This window comes from Rhinatrema bivittatum, chromosome 4 (genome assembly GCF_901001135.1).
Source record: "Rhinatrema bivittatum chromosome 4, aRhiBiv1.1, whole genome shotgun sequence".
Lineage (NCBI taxonomy): Eukaryota > Metazoa > Chordata > Amphibia > Gymnophiona > Rhinatrematidae > Rhinatrema > Rhinatrema bivittatum.
Genome location: NC_042618.1, coordinates 23177614 through 23190590, shown reverse-complemented (window position 1 = coordinate 23190590; position 12977 = coordinate 23177614). Strand labels below are relative to the sequence as shown.

Sequence of the window (12977 nt, the reverse complement as noted above, 5' to 3'; positions counted from 1 at the left end):
GTCTTTTAGTTTGGCCCTAATGTCCCCTGAAGACTGAGTTTCATAACACAGCAATATACCTAAATAGCGGTGGCCCTGTGGAAACTGAATTTCTGAGGATGAACCAGTCCTGGTTTTACCCCCATTGCATGCAGGGAGTTGTAGTTCTCATTTCCCCAGTGCGGTCGTAAGAAAAACAAGTCTACAAGTCCCTACATACAGTCTGTCCTGAAAATCTGGAGCCACTTGGCCACATTACACTGGATCCACAAAGAAAAAGTGATCTGTCAGCCTTGTTAATAATGTTACACGCTGGATCCACAAAGAAAAAGTGATCTTTCAGCCTTGTTAATAATGTTACATGCTGGATCCACAAAGAAAAAGTGATCTGTCAGCCTTGTTAATAATGTTACACATGGATCCACAAGGAAAAGCGATCTTTCAGCCTTGTTAATAATGTTACACGCTGGATCCACAAGGAAAAAGTGATCTTTCAGCCTTGTTAATAATGTTACACGCTGGATCCACAAAGAAAAAGTGATCTTTCAGCCTTGCTAATAATGTTACACGCTGGCTCCACAAGGAAAAGTGATCTTTCAGCCTTGTTAATAATGTTACACGCTGGATCCACAAAGAAAAAGTGATCTTTCAGCCTTGCTAATAATGTTACACGCTGGCTCCACAAGGAAAAGTGATCTTTCAGCCTTGTTAATAATGTTACACGCTGGATCCACAAGGAAAAGTGATCTTTCAGCTTTGTTAATAATGTTACACGCTGGATCCACAAAGAAAAAGTGATCTTTCAGCCTTGTTAATAATGTTACACGCTGGATCCACAAGGAAAAGTGATCTTTCAGCCTTGTTAATAATGTTACACGCTGGATCCACAAGGAAAAGTGATCTTTCAGCCTTGTTAATAATGTTACACGCTGGATCCACAAGGAAAAGTGAACTTTCAGCCTTGTTAATAATGTTACACATGGCCTTTGGACCTCTTGCTAGAATTGCCCTCCTGCCCTTTCTGTCTCCTTCTTTTTCTAGGATTTCTTTCTGTTGTCGGGGGTCAGGGGCTCCGTGTTTTCTGGCTTAATGCCATGACATGATAGCCCTAACCAGGCAGCCCAGCCCCCACTCTTTGACATGGCAGTAAGTTGACAAGCCTTGTATTTTCTTTACCTTTCCTGTCATGAAAAGGCGGGGTGGGGGACGGGGGGAGCAGCAGAGCACCCCCCCCCCCCCCCCAAAGAGAACTGAACCTGCCACTGGAAGCTGTCTGGGGATCCTTCCAGGCCTTGATCCTACTCAAAGGCAACCCAGAATGCTTTGGAATTTAGGAAAAACTTATTCAAGCAGTTTGCAAATAAGAACGCCATGTACCAATGAATCCCCACTTCCCTTCCGATGATGATATTTATCCTAGCTTTAGTAATACCTTTCTTAAGTTTCTTTGTTTCTTTTTAAATGAACCTTTTTTGTTTATTTTCTTTTTTCCTAAGTGCATTTCCTACTTTGTTGGCTGCCTTTGCATTAAACGGCATCAGTAATTTTCTCTATTCCTGGTAATAATATAATAAACATTTTGATAATTCATGCATAATGATAAATTCGAGAAGAATTTAGGAAGTCCTGTCAGGGATCTTTCTCCTCCTTTTCTCCCCATAATTCCTTCCTTCCTCACAACTCCAGCTACCAATCACTTCAAAAACAAGGGTGCAGCTTCCTGGTTTTGCTGTCTGCTGACGGCAGCAGATCTCCCAGAGCTGAGTGCAGAACTTTTGTTGAATGGCTTCGTCCACTCTTCTACAGTGATAAAGCTGCTTTCTTCTGTCAGGGTCACCAGCTTTCCAGGAAATAGCTGCTTCCATTTATTTACTTGATTTTCAGAATTATTCTCCACTGTCACTGTAATGACAATAGAGGACTTATCCTCCCATATAGGTTACGCTTTTGCCTCATGTGGTCCAACCACCAGGGAATATAATTACAGTGCCCCTCTCATCCCTAAATAACAATGTTCCAGATGGACTTTGAGGCACAGAGGGAGCCGGAAAGAGATGGAGGTAGAATTGCTAACAACCCGGAGATGTGTAGGTGCTATAAAAACATTTACAGACCTTACAGATAGGTCCATTTTTCTGCTGTTTTTTTTTACAGGCAGTTATTGACCCTGCATGGGGGTTTTTTTTCTAGAAAAAGAGGATGGAGTGAATGCTGCACTTCAAGCATACTTTAATGGACAGAAGGGGAAACGCAGCAGATTTTAATAAGTCCCAAAACAACTTCAACGTTGTAAATTTTTCAACACTTTATTAGCGGCAACTCCATTGCTTAAAGAGACACAGTGTTAAAACAGGGCCCCCTTGAGCACTTCGCGCTTTAAAGATGTTGTTCAGCAAGGAGAGCTTGCTGAACAACGTTGAAGTTTTTTTTTTCTAGGCCATCCCACCCATTTCCCAAGCTACACGTCACAGATGTGAACTTAAAGACTCTATGGCTTCAAAGAACTCTGGAAATGTTTTTACTTTCCGAGTTACAAATGACTGACTCACTCCCCCAAGGCCCTTTCCATTGACTTCCAGGCTGAATTTTAAATATGGAGATGGCCAGTGAGATCCATCAAGGAAAGCCAAGCAAACAACCCAGTGTTTTTGTGATAAGCTGCATCCTTACTCCAACATCACAGCCAGACACACTGGTCCAGAACCAGACAGAGCTGTTTCTCTCTATAAATATAGAATCTCCTGTCAGAACATTTGAAGAACAGAAACCCATTTTTAAAAAAAAACAATTACCAAAGATTGTCTAGAGAGCCTTTTTTCTATTTGAGAAGAGTTTAAAGCTCACCTTAGTAACGTCTGAGAAAAGTATTTCAGAGTGTTTGCGATGTCAGTTCCAGAAGGGACCGGGTAAATGTTGTGAAGGACCCGGTTGTGATACTCCTGCAGGTATCGGATCTTGGAAGCAACTAAAAAGAAACAGACAAAAGGAGGTACAAAGTGAATTTCTACCAGTCGGAAATACCGATATCCAGGGCCATTTGGATTCATATAGCACTTTCTCCCCAAAGGAACACAAAATGGTTTGCAATCAGTGCAACGAAATACAGTCCATAGGATGCAATAAATACAGTAATTCAGGGCTTCCCAAACTGTGGCATCAGGACCCCCAAATGGGGGTCACAAAACCTCCAGCTGAGGTCACAAGTGCCTCAAAAGGTAGTGCTCTTCAGACGCCGCCAGCAGCACTGCCAGCCTGTAAGCCAGCATGGGGATCTGTAAGCTGGCTTGGGGGTCTGTAAGCCGGCATGGGGGTCTGTAAACCAGCATGGGGATCTGTAAGCCAGCATGGGGGATCTGTAAGCCAGCATGGGGGTCTGTAAGCCAGCATGGGGATCTGTAAGCCGGCATGGGGATCTGTAAGCCAGCATGGGGGTCTGTAAGCCGGCATGGGGATCTGTAAGCCAGCATGGGGGGTCTGTAAGCCAGCATGGGGGTCTGTAAGCCAGCATGGGGGGCCTGTAAGCCAGCATGGGGGTCTGTAAGCCAGCATGGGGGCCTGTAAGCCGGCATGGGGGGTCTGTAAGCCGGCATGGGGGTCTGTAAACCAGCATGGGGATCTGTAAGCCAGCATGGGGGATCTGTAAGCCAGCATGGGGGTCTATAAGCTGGCATGGGACGCCTGTAAGCCGGCATGGGGGCCTGTAAGCCAGCATGGGGGTCTGTAAGCCAGCATGGGGGCCTGTAAGCCGGCATGGGGATCTGTAAGCCAGCATGGGGGTCTATAAGCTGGCATGGGACGCCTGTAAGCCGGCATGGGGGCCCGTAAGCCGGCATGGGGGTCTGTAAGCCGGCATGGGGATCTGTAAGCCAGCATGGGGGTCTATAAGCCGGCATGGGGGCCTGTAAGCCAGCATGGGGGCCTGTAAGCCGGCATGGGGGCTGTAAGCCAGCATGGGGGCCTGTAAGCCGGCATGGGGGCCTGTAAGCCAGCATGGGGGTCTGTAAGCCAGCATGGGGGTCTATAAGCTGGCATGGGACGCCTGTAAGCCGGCATGGGGGCCTGTAAGCCGGCATGGGGGTCTGTAAGCCAGCATGGGGGCCTGTAAGCCGGCATGGGGATCTGTAAGCCAGCATGGGGGTCTATAAGCTGGCATGGGATGCCTGTAAGCCGGCATGGGGGCCCGTAAGCCGGCATGGGGGTCTGTAAGCCGGCATGGGGATCTGTAAGCCAGCATGGGGGTCTATAAGCTGGCATGGGGGCCTGTAAGCCAGCATGGGGGCCTGTAAGCCGGCATGGGGGCTGTAAGCCAGCATGGGGGCCTGTAAGCCGGCATGGGGGCCTGTAAGCCAGCATGGGGGTCTGTAAGCCAGCATGGGGGTCTGTAAGCCGGCATGGGACGCCTGTAAGCCAGCATGGGGGCCTGTAAGCCAGCATGGGGGTCTGTAAGCCAGCATGGGGGCCTGTAAGCCGGCATGGGGGCCTGTAAGCCAGCATGGGGGTCTGTAAGCCGGCATGGGACGCCTGTAAGCCAGCATGGGGGTCTGTAAGCCAGCATGGGGGTCTGTAAGCCAGCATGGGACGCCTGTAAGCCAGCATGGGGGTCTGTAAGCCAGCATGGGGGCCTGTAAGCCGGCATGGGGGGTCTGTAAGCCAGCATGGGGGTCTGTAAGCCGGCATGGGGGTCTGTAAGCCGGCATGGGGGCCTGTAAGCCAGCATGGGGGTCTGTAAGCCGGCATGGGGGCCTGTAAGCCAGCATGGGGGCCTGTAAGCCGGCATGGGGGCCTGTAAGCCAGCATGGGGGTCTGTAAGCCGGCATGGGACGCCTGTAAGCCGGCAGGCACTCAAAGATCCAGCAGTGGCCTCGCCCTGGCACGAGTTTTACGCAGTCACATGAAGCCGGCACGAAAATGCACTGAGGCTGCCCCAGGGCCTGTGACCCTGCGCTGCCTCGTGGAATCTGTGCTGACTTTCATTACTAATCCTGCTGCCCCTTGCAGCTCAGGCTTTGGACTGGCCCTGAGAGGAAGGGTGGGGCTGAGTGTGGGCAAAAGGCCAGTGAAGACCGCCGCCGCTTCTCACCCCCCACTCACCACTGAACCCGCCCGAGAGAAAAAGGGTCGCCTCTGTCATCAGCCGCTTCTCTCTTCCCACCCCTTCTCATTCACTTTCGGCCCGGGGCCCCAAAGGAAAATGTTGCTGCTGACCCTGGCCAAAGGGATGTTTGGAAAGGAGGGATCAGATGCAAGAAAGGTTTAAGGGTCGGATCAGTGGGAGAGGGATTGGCTGTGGAAGGTGAGGGGAGGAATGACAGAAGATACTGGGGGATGCAAGAGAGGAGCTGGGGGTGAGAGGGTATCAATTGGGGGGGATGAGAGCGGAGAGCTGGAGGGGCAAAGGAATGGGGTGAGAGGGAGGGGATGGCAGAGGACCAATTGGGGGTTTTACAAATGACTTGGAGGTCAGAGGTTCAGTTAGGAGGATGTGAAAAGGGCTGGGGAGGGTGAGAGAGACAGAGGCTGGGCTGGGAAGGTGAGAGGAGCTGGAAGATGTAAGAGGGGATCAGCTGGAGTGGCAGAAGTTGTGAGAGGATGTCCTCTGGAGGGGAACGGAAGTTAAGAGAAAGCATGGACTGGAGAGGGTGGAGAATCAGGTGGAATGAGGGGAGGGGGATTGTTGCATATGAACCACACCCCCGCTCCTCTGGTTTGGTCGTCCTCTGGGGTCACGTGAATTTTCAAGTGGTAAAATCGGGTCACAATGGCTAAACATTTGGGAAGCTCTGCAGTAAATCAGTGGTAAACACATTGCTATTTTACAATATGGGCTTCATATATCAAGCATTTGTTTTTATAGGGAAAAGAACCTCAATTAATCAGATCCAGGGACTGATTTACTAAGGTAAGCTTGTTTCCCCATAAACACAGAATAGGAGAAAAGCTTTAGTGAAGAGGACAACAGACGCTTTAAGAACTGCAATGTGTATCTTTATGTGTGTGTGTGTATGTGTGTGCGAGTGCATGTATTGTGTGTATGTGTGTGTGTGGGTGTGTGTGTATGTATGCACTGTATATGTGTGTATGTGTGTGCACATGTTTGTGTGCATATGTGTGCATGTGTACATGTACTGTATGTGTGTGTGCCCACATGTATTGTGTATACATATATTATGTGTTTGTGTGAGTGCATGTTTTGTGTGTGTGCATATATTGTGTGTGTATGCGCATGTATTGTATGTGTTTGTGCATGCATGTATTGATAATACATATATTATGTGCGTGTATGTATGTGTGTTTGCAAGTACATGTTTTGTGTATGTGCATATACTGTGTGTGCATGCTTATATTGTGTGTGTGCATGTATTATGTGCGTGCATATAATGTGCATGCGCATGTATTGTGTGTGTGCATATATTTTGCATGTGTGTATGTGCATGTGTTGTGTGTGTGCTTGTATTGAGTGTGTGTGTATGTATTGTGTGTGCGTGTGTGTGTGTGTGTTTTGCATGCATATGTGGCATATATGTTTGTGTATGCGCATAAGGTTTTAAATGCTGTGTTATCTATACTGAATAGCAGGCAGGACTCAATATGACTCTACAAACTTTATTTTTTGCTATTTGCCTCAGCTGTGGAGAAAAAGGTAGTGAAATGATGCCAGATATGAAATATTCTTTAGCATAATTGGTGTTGGTTGTACAGCATATATAGCTTTGTTGGCGCATTTCTGATGTGCTGTAATTTATATATATATTGTATTCTGTTGCAAAGGCCTCTTTAAAACACCACCCATAAAAGCCAATCATGGTTTAGTGTTGTAAGAGCGAAGCGTCGTAACAGTTACTATATGCTAAATTTTTCACAAGCAAATCATTTTAGAAAATATCTTTCCTGGTTTGATACTTAATTATGCTGTCTCTCTTAGGGACTCTCTGATTCCACAGTCACAACCACTCCAGGTCAATGAATCGTAGGAAATGGAATGGGAAGTTAAAAAATACTTAAAACTTACGAGTGGGATCATTTCACTCTGTTCCTGTTTCTTACTTATGTCTCATGCTTGTTTGTGGCAACATCTTTTATTAGGCATTTGCAAATGTTTTCTGGGTACATCTAAAAAATTGTCTCCATTTGTCCAGTTGTCTGTATTACTCAAAATGTTCACCTCCCCTTTTCTTCTGGCTCCTGCACCTCCACCTTGTAACATCATTTGACTATAATGAGGCACACTCTAACTTTAAAAACTCAGGCCACATACAGCTATGGTTTGGACTGTGCCATTATTAAGTAAGGAAAAAATCTTTAAAAATATTTCCTTTGCATTTAAATGTTTTGGCTGATGTTATGAACATGTTACACAACCTAACAAAGCAGGACAGTAGCTTTCAAACTGACATGTGCACAAATGTGTGCGCGTTTGCCGGCGCGCGCACATGGGCGTGCCGATGTAATAGCATGCGCGCATTTATGCATTCTGACCAAGGAGGATATTTCCTGACTCTTAATGCCCGGTTGAAAGAAATTTAGGACCAAGGCAAAACCAGTTGAATTTTCATCCAGCTTGCCATGGACAGTGGGAAGTGCCTGACCATTATATGTTATTACTATTAAAAATCTCCCTCTGGAGATTTTAATTAAATGAAAGCTAGATAAATCATTAGGGTAGTTTAAAATTAATCCAATCCTATTATGATGAATATCTTGTTTGCTCTCGAGGTCTTACCAGTGACATAAAATGTTGGCTATCAGTCAATCAGAGCACAGAGTTCCAATCCTAACATTTAAAACTAGTCTCATGAGATTTAATATTACATGATAATCTCCACAGCACTGGACTCTGTGAGCAAGTACTTGCACACAATTAAAATTAAATGCCAAGACAGGTGTTAAGGACATAAGGGCATTTAATGCAAAAGTTTTTTTTTTCTTATTGTAAAGCTCACTGACAAGGGATAGTATTACTTTTAGAAAATATAACTTGAGTAATTTTGCAAACATTATTATAAATGTTGGTCAAACCATGGCACCAGTGCTGAGATTCAAAAGGTTTCTGCTGTCAGGTAATGTCTGCTGGATCTAGATTGGTAGAAATGCTCCAACAGCAATTGCCTTCTACCCTCTATGCAAAACCAGGCTGGCAAAAACAAAATTCACATAAAAATGTTGAGGACAAGGCTCTTAAAAGTCAGGAACAAAAGAACAAAATCTGGTAAATTTTTATAGAGGCTCTGATTTTGTAAGCTTCCAAACGTATTTATCCTAACACACCTGCGAGCTATACTTTTGTGAGCAATGTCAATGATTAGGGAACAATAATCCCATTTTGAGTGCAAGGAATTTAAATACCAGCCAGAGAATACAGGGTAAAAATAGCAGTTCTATAACAAAATGGAACCTACTTTAATTAATTTGTTTGTTGACATTTATTTTTCTGCCTTAATGCTGCACTCGTACCAGTGGTCAGTCAGTCAGGAGTTTGGAATATGACTCAACAAAGTCTCAAAATTACACAGTGTAAATTTCAGCAAAATGAATCATTTCCTGCCTGGACATGCGGCGTTCAGTCACCAGCTGTGGGTTTTGTGTTTTTTTTACACTTTAGTCCAGAGGTGTTGACAGAGCTGTTTCTCCTGAGGCATTGTACTTTCTATAGCAGAACTGGATATTGGTCGCCATGGTTGCAAAGACCTTGATAGTTGAAGTGACGAATACAAAAAGATTATTTTAACCTGTGGTGAATTTTCAGTTCTGGTGAAAATAAATGAATGCAAACGTAATGCTAAGCATGTGATGTACTGTAAAAGCGTATCCCTCTTTTACTGGCTCTATATATACACACAACACACACACACCTCTACCTGTGCATTTTATTCCTGTGCTACAACACCTTCCTTAGGTACTGAATTCCAGCCATTCTTCAGGGGGCTCTATCGGAAGATCACCGAACTTATTTCTCTTAAAACCTAAGCCAAATATACTACCGGCAGTCTGGGTCAACGCCTTCCAAGCAAATTAAAAAAAAAAACCATTTAATAGCTTACAACGGTGAGTATCGCCAGAAACTAGGACCACGGGTGATGCGGAAAATTGCAATAAATTTAAATTTTGACATAACTAAAGACGAGAGTGTTGCGATCCTATACGTTACTGATACTTTGCAGGATTAGCTCGATAACTTTATGAGGTTGGCTTATGTTAAAAGTCCTTGCTGATCTAAACTATTTCGCTTAGAAGACTTGATTTTAGAAGAGGGCAATTCCAATCTCCGGCTTCCATCCTTCCCGCCAAGAGAAATGGACCTCAGAATGGAGGCAGTGACAGGAGTAGGGGGTCCCTCTCCTCAGCCGGAGAGGTAGATAACCAACTGCCCACATTGTTATTATGACATATGTTTGAATAAAGAGATTATGTTTCTCCTTGGTCAGGGCAAATTCGCAGAATCATTTTGGTAGCCAATTGACACACATTAAGCAACGTGGCGAGATAGGGAAAAAAAACTGGAATGGGATTATTTGCTTATTGTAAACTCTTGCTTCCAAAAAAAAAAAAATCTTCCTATTGTGTATTTACATTATTTTTGTTTAAGCCACAAACTCAAGTGTAGAAGGCAAATGAATTGGACAACATTCAGTCACTATAGGGCGTTATTAAAAGTTGTAGACCGTGAAATAAGAGGGGCCCCGGCCTACAATCTTTACGAATTCTCGTCTATTTTTACTAAAAGAAGAGAAAAGAGCGATCCTAATTAAAACAGAAGTACAAGAAGCACATAGCCTGCCTCTGCAGAAGAAAACATAAATACACAGTAGTCCGACACCTGGGAACAAAATTAAATACAGACATTCTTAAGATGCAATGAAATTTAGAGATTTGAGAGGGAGTTGAATGCATTTTGACGGCACTGAAACCAGCTCTCATTCCTCCACCCAACCTAACGTCCTTCCCTGTAATTTTCAAATCGGCATCAGTAAGCATGAACGAGTGCATCGTACGATGCGGCGTTTCCTCGGCCATCTCTCCTGAGAAAACAAACAGCGCCGAACCTCCTTTCCCGGCAACAAAAACTGCGAGCATCACACCTAGCCCACCAGCAACAGTGCAGGACTACCCTAGTGCTACGGACAGGACGGGCAGCGAGGACGCAGCACTTCCTCAGACTCGGTACCAGGCGGCACTCCTTGAGCCCCAGCAACAGCCCCTAGCACTACTCCCAGCCCCAGGGGCGGGCAGCAGCAGCAGCCCTCAGCGCCAGGTACAGCGCCAGCTCCAGTCCTGCAGAGCCACAAAGAAGCCCGCTTTTCTGCATATCCATCATGAATATGCCTAAGATAGATTTTTGCACACAGTGGAGGCAGTGCGTGCAAATTTCTCTCCTGCATATTCATTGTGGCTGTCCTGAAAAGCAGACCTGTTGGTGGCTCTTGAGAAGCTGGCCACCCCCCTTCACTGTGGACAGCATAGTAGTAACCCCCCCCCCCCCAGCCAGGGACACTGCAGGACCCTCCTCAAATAAATGTCACAGACAAGACAACACCGGGAACAGCAGAGGAGCGCAATCCTCAGCACCAGGGACAGCGCAAGGCTGGCGGCCTCAGCGCCGCCCAGGATGCAGCGCGATGCCCTTCTCAGTTCCCTGGACAGATGCAGGGGCTTGCCCGGGGCTGAAGAGAGCGTGGACAGCGGCAGACCGTCTGGCATCCCGCAGGACTGGCCCCAGTGCTAAGCATGGGCCGAGCTTCAGCACCGTGGACAGCGGCAGACTCCCCGCAGGACTGGCCCCAGTGCTAAGCATGGGCCGAGCTTCAGCACCGTGGACAGCGGCAGACCGTCTGGAATACCACGCAGGACTGGCCCCAGTGCTAAGCATGGGCCGAGCTTCAGCACCGTGGACAGCGGCAGACCGTCTGGAATACCACGCAGGACTGGCCCCAGTGCTAAGCATGGGCCGAGCTTCAGCACCGTGGACAGCGGCAGACTCCCCGCAGGACTGGCCCCAGTGCTAAGCATGGGCCGAGCTTCAGCATCGTGGACAGCGGCAGACTCCCCGCAGGACTGGCCCCAGTTGCTAAGCATGGGCCGAGCTTCAGCACCATGGACAGCGGCAGACTCCCCGCAGGACTGGCCCCAGTGCTAAGCATGGGCCGAGCTTCAGCACCATGGACAGCGGCAGACTCCCCGCAGGACTGGCCCCAGTGCTAAGCATGGGCCGAGCTTCAGCACCGTGAACAGCGGCAGACCGTCTGGAATACCACGCAGGACTGGCCCCAGTGCTAAGCATGGGCCGAGCTTCAGCACCGTGGACAGCGGCAGACCGTCTGGCATCCCGCAGGACTGGCCCCAGTTGCTAAGCATGGGCCGAGCTTCAGCACCGTGGACAGCGGCAGACTCCCCGCAGGACTAGCCCCAGTGCTAAGCATGGGCCGAGCTTCAGCACCGTGGACAGCGGCAGACTCCCCGCAGGACTGGCCCCAGTGCTAAGCATGGGCCGAGCTTCAGCACCGTGGACAGCGGCAGACTCCCCGCAGGACTGGCCCCAGTTGCTAAGCATGGGCCGAGCTTCAGCACCATGGACAGCGCGGGGCTCTTCCGTTTCGGGGACCAGCGGAGCCTTCTCCTTTCAAAAGTCCGTGGCACGGGTGAGGGCTCTCTCCTCAGCACCATGGGGGTCTCTCCTCACCGACCTATTCACCCCCCCCCCTCCCCCCGCCCGCAGCGCCCTCTCGGCCGCCCTCAAGCTGCTACTTACACTGCTCTGCCTTGGTGGACATGGTGTCCAGGTGGAAACGCCTCGTACCGGTATCCGTGATGCCGCGAGTTGGTGGGGGGTCCCCTCTCAGCGCTGCGGTGCTCCGATGCGACGAGCCGGCCTCCGGCGGCGAGCAGCCTCTCTATGCGCTCTGTAGCATCCCTGCAAATCCAGAGTCAAAGGGACATTTTAGAGACACTCACAAAGCAGAGCATTACGACTACTACCGCCACGATCGGGGGGGGCGAGGGAGGGGGGGAGGGGGGAGGAAAGGTCCTGGGGTGGCCCCCGGAGAATGGGCTCGGCGGCGGCGGAATGGCGTCGAACTGGGAGGCTCGGGAACGAGAGAGATGGAGAGAGAGAGAGGCCGGATTGCCTGCAACTCTGCTGTCTCTGCTGGGGCGGATCTGGGCGGAAGTGAGGTTCTCCCCGCACGCAGAGGCTATTTAAGTACTTCCTGCAAGGCGTAATAAAGAAGCTTTGCAGTCGGAAATATGGCTGGCTTTGCTCTCTCTCACTACAAACACGAAATGGGGGGGGGGGGGGGGGGTAACACGCACATAGAAACAAGGTACAAATTCATAAATCGATGGCAAATAAGACTTCAGCTCCCAGCCAGTCCCCGGTTTTCCCTAACTGATGCCGTTCTGCAGACCCTACTTGATGTCTAGCTTTACCCTCTATATCCCAGTACTTAGGATCCTTTGTGCTTGTCTCATGGGTAAGAGTCTTTTTTTTTACAAGAGATCTAGATAAATAATGTAAGAAAATGGAACCTTGGAATCAGTTAATGAGCTAAAAATATTAAAAAGTCTGGGACAAAAGACTGGTAGAATTCATCATTCTTTTCAAGTAAATCAGTCAATAGAAGACAAATATTCAATTACCATAATTCACTCAGGGATGCTCAAACTGGTCTTACGCCTCCCCCCCACCCAGCCAGTCAGGTTTTCAGGATATCCCTAATGAATATGCATGAGAAATATTTGCATACACAGGAGGTAGTGCATGCAGATAAATCTCATACATATTCATTATTTATTTATTTATTTATTTATTTTATTAGGGATGTCCTAAAAACCTGACTGGCTGGGGAGCTCATAAGACCGATTTGAGCACCCTCCATAGCATGCAAACTTTATCTCATGCATATTCATTGTGGATATCCTAAAAACCTGACTGGCTGGGGGGTTCCCCCAGAACAGATATGGGAACATCTGTCTTAGACCTAGTAAAAATGGAATTAGGTCTATCA

General features: G+C 47.8%; 1 protein-coding gene across 1 annotated transcript in view; it reads right to left on the bottom strand.

Annotated features, from left to right (window-relative positions):
* Nucleotides 1-12002, bottom strand: part of UNC79 (unc-79 homolog, NALCN channel complex subunit) — a 245531-nt gene extending 233529 nt beyond the window's left edge. The window contains exons 1-2 of the mRNA XM_029597854.1: nt 11723-12002; nt 2824-2944 (exon numbers count right to left, since the gene is read on the bottom strand). Coding sequence (XP_029453714.1) covers nt 2824-2944; nt 11723-11744 — 143 coding nt within the window. The 5' untranslated portion in view covers nt 11745-12002. The remainder of the gene's footprint in view (nt 1-2823; nt 2945-11722) is intronic.
* Between the last annotated feature and the right edge of the window lie 975 nt (nt 12003-12977).